The 4,208-nt window shown below is 27.7% G+C and overlaps 1 protein-coding gene across 1 annotated transcript; it reads right to left on the bottom strand.

The window, feature by feature from the left end:
* Positions 1-531: 531 nt before the first annotated feature.
* LOC111687654 (larval serum protein 1 gamma chain) lies at positions 532-2,960 on the bottom strand. Its single transcript, XM_046951230.1, has 3 exons — positions 2,811-2,960; positions 2,629-2,756; positions 532-2,575 (listed from the first exon to the last, which is right to left on the bottom strand). The coding sequence occupies exons 1-3, from the start codon at positions 2,899-2,901 to the stop codon at positions 662-664; spliced, it is 2,133 nt and encodes a 710-aa protein (XP_046807186.1). The 5' UTR covers positions 2,902-2,960; the 3' UTR covers positions 532-661.
* Between the last annotated feature and the right edge of the window lie 1,248 nt (positions 2,961-4,208).

Here is a 4,208-nt window from a genome sequence, read left to right as displayed (position 1 = left end):
GCATCTGCTTGTGTTATTGTTTTATAAAATCCAGTTATAATAACCACAACTTAAATTATTAATAATTTTTCGTTTTAACCACAAGAAATGGAAATTATAGACCCCGATCAGTCTTAATTTTATCTAGTGAAAGTATTAAGTCTTTATGTATATATGTAGAAAAGCAAATATTTATAAGTTATTTTAAAATATTTGATGAAAATTTTAATTAAAAAAGTGTTGATGAAAATGTTCATAGAATTATATATTTTATTTATTCATAAAGAAATTTTTTAAGAAAAATTTTATACAAAAATGTTTTACGAAAAAGTTTATATACTTTTGATAACAATTTTAATAAATTGACAAGCTTTTAATAAAAAATTAATTTTAAAGAAAACTATCAATGAAAATGTTCATAGAAAACTTTTTGATGAAAATGTTTATAGAACAATTATTAATTAACTATTTTTTCAACAATTTTTAATGAAAATATTTAGATTTTCATAGAAAACCCAAGAATAAAAATTTAATAAAAAAACTCTTGATGAAAATGTTTTTAGAAAACCTTTTAATGAAGTTTTACATAGAAAATCTTCAAACTAGTGAAAATTAACAATAAAAATTTTTATTTTGCAAATATAACTTATCCTTATAATTTACCACTTTTATTACCTAATTCTTATCTAAATCTCAAATTCTCATCATGATAAATTTTCATATTTTTTATCAAAACATTATCATTCATAAGTATACTCTCCGATATTTCACGATCGAAAGGAAATCCTGGTGGCATATCATCAAAAGCTAATATACCGCTAGAGAAATCACAATCTAAATTGAAACCTTTATGGAAACGATAATTATAAGATGTGACAATGAAAACAAATTTGACTGGTAAACCTTTCACCTCTAAGCCCTTGGGTAATTTCAAATGATGAGGAAATCTACAATTACCCAATGTTATATTAAAGGGAAATTGATATTCCTCATTCAAAGCCAATTGGGTGAAATGATATAATTCACTATAGGTGAGAGAGGGTAGCATATAACCATAGAAATCTTTGGATTCACGTTCAATAATATTAAAACCGGCTGCTAAGGTGTTGACAAATGTATCCAATTGAAACATTTCTATTGAAGATGAGCAAGGCACTTCTGTTGCTTGACAGTCACGAGCTAAAAATGTTCTCACTAATACCGATTGAGGCTTATCCGATGTAATATTAAGTTGCAATTTAAAAGGTTGATGTTGTAGACTGGGTTGTCGGGCGAGCAGAGTTTTAAACCAAAATAATTTGCCCTCAAAATAACTATCTGAAGTTCTCAATAGGTTGGTTACATCTGTATCAACAATTTCAAAATAAGTTTTTAGTTCCGTAATTTCCACCTCATTGATGCTTACTCCTATACTTTGAACATCTTGTGGTTTATAAGGTTCAAAGTTGGACTTTAGGGATTTAAAAAGATTGATAATTATTTCCGCATATTGATAAAATTCTTTAGATCTCAACATAGTTTCATAATATTGCAACACAGTGGGTTTATTGTCTTTATTGGGGAGAGACATTAAAGCTTTCATTATTTTTTCTATGCTAAAATTTTCATTGAGAAAATATTCCAAATGGTCGGGATTATTTAATTGCAATCTGGTGGCATTTTTTAACACAAAAGTTTGTTCATATAAAGCTTTTTCAGTTTTGCTAAATAAATCATTTATAAAATTCCAAATTTCAAGAGAATTTTTGTTGTTTATGGGTTGATATCTTAAAGATTGGAAATTTAGCAAATAGGGATCTAATGATGACGATTTTGTCTTTGTTGTAGTAAGTTCCATTTTATATCTTACTACCAGTTGTTGTAAATTCCAAAACCACCATTCTCTTATGGACTTGCTGTACAAATCATTTTGTCCACGTTCATTTAACCATAAACCCATATTGGTATAATACCAATAGGCATTCCAAGCCTTATCCTCTATTAAGTAAGTAACAGATCTTTCAGTTATTTCCTTTTCTACGGCCACTTCTCTGCTAAAATCTACTGGCAACCAGTAAAGGGACACATCTTGTAAAGCTTGCAACCATTTACTGGAATTACGAAAATTACCATAAATATTTTTAGGTAAGATCATGCGTTCCTTTTCCTGATAGATTTTGTAGCGCAAATTTTCTTTACACCACCATTCACCAATTTTACAAGTGTTATTATTTGTTGTTTCATTAAGGTCTGCCAGCATTTCCGACCGACTCCACTGTACATAATTAAAATGTTTTAAGTTACGTATGTACTTGTCGGCAAAAAAGTGTTGAGGCCAAATTTCATAAATTTTTGGCAAGATGAGTCCCTTAAAATCTTCTCTTTTTATAAGAGTTTGTGTAAGAGCATAAACAAATATTTGCGGCTGCACTTGTAAACGGGCCCAGCAGATATTCTGTCTCAAAGTCTCAAAATCTTTAGCGTTATATAGAAAATAATATAAACCTTTTAATTCCTCCAAATGAGTTTTATCTGTTAGATAAAATATATCATTAATGGGCAGCAATGTACTGGCATTAGCTTTCACCACAAATTTCTCCATTAAGGGATTGAAATCCTAAGGGGAATTTAAACGATAAAAAAATTTTAAATAAATTTAATAAAACTTACCAAATAAAGATTTTTATCTAAGGCTAAAGTTTTTCCAGTATTTAGCCATTCATCATTTTGCAAAGGTTCTTGCAGTTGATGTACAATCTCAAATAAAAACTTTTGTTTTTCCAAAAAATATTTATTTACTGTTGGTGTTTGTTAATATTTATTACAATAGAAATAATATTAGATTTACTGACCTATATTACCACCCGGTAGTCCCAATATGGGTGATGTACATAGTGCGATCCATATAATGACAAATGTCTGTACATTTGTATTTTGTAACATTTGTTTAATTAAGCTATTGCTTCTTTAAGTTTTAAAATTATACTGTTTCGTTTGATCTCTATTATTAATTAAAAATGTATTTTTATATTAAACTTATCAAGGTAGAATTTAGCTGCTTGATCTTTTAAAATTACGTTTTAGATTTATCAGTTTCAAAAGATGTCTTGCTTCAGAAATCTCTTTAAAGTCTAATCTTATAATATGAGCAGTAATATTTCCCTATAGTATACATATATCTGTTCAGAGCCTCATGCTTAGGAGAATGTTGTATTATTCTCTTAATATGTTAAAGTCAACCACCTACCAAATTAATAACTAAAACCCCTAATATCATTTAACCTCTATATATAAAATTAATTTTTTGATAGTTTTGTTAAAATCGGTGCCTGAATTATTTTCGGGGTGACTTATATTTTATAAGCATTCGAAAATTTAACGTCTAAACTTAGCGCCACTTTCGCTTTTCTTTTCAAAAATATTTCAAACATTAAAATTTTGTAACTCTTTTTTATAAAACTTTAAAAAGTGTTATCTTTCTTTTTTTGTGGCTACTACAATCAATATTTGTTGTTATCTTTTTTGCTTTTTAAACAAAAAATAAAAAATTAATTCTTATATTTTATACACAATTTAATATTCTGCTCATGTAGTCTGAAAAAAGGTCTTAATTTTTAAGTTTTTGTTTTTTTAACTACACACTCTTTTTCATAAAGAACTTATAAACTAAATGACTCATCTTTGAAATTAAAAACGAAAGAAAAAGAAAACTTTACACAGACCTACAAATCAAACCAAACCAAAAGCAACAACAACAATATTTGCAAGTCAATATCACACATTAAAGATAAATGTTTGCTGTAGTTGTTGTTGTTGTTTGCATGTTGATTTTATTTAAAAAGATCAGAGCGATCAGTGATCAGTTTTTACCATTAAAATGTTTTAAAAGATTTTTTCAGGGTCTGTCTGTCGATCTCAATGTGTGAGTGTGTTTTGTCTTTTAATAAGACAATATAGTGGTGGATGGAACGCGAATAAAAAAAAACTGGCCAAGATTTTAGCTCATCTATATCCATGTTTGCATTTTAAGACAACGACGACTACCTGTTGTTATTTTCAGTTTTCTTTAGCTAAACTAAGACTTAACTTACTAGGTTATTTGAAATTTTAGACACTGAGAGAAAATATGTTTGAAAGTGTTTTGTTAAAAGTTAAACTTAATATTTAACGTCGATCCATATATTTATATAGATTACATCAGGGTCTATAGAATTATGTGTAATAATTGAACTAACGAATTAGTATGTGCA

This window comes from Lucilia cuprina, chromosome 5 (assembly GCF_022045245.1).
Source record: "Lucilia cuprina isolate Lc7/37 chromosome 5, ASM2204524v1, whole genome shotgun sequence".
NCBI lineage: Eukaryota > Metazoa > Arthropoda > Insecta > Diptera > Calliphoridae > Lucilia > Lucilia cuprina.
This window is presented reverse-complemented; position numbering and strand designations above follow the sequence as displayed.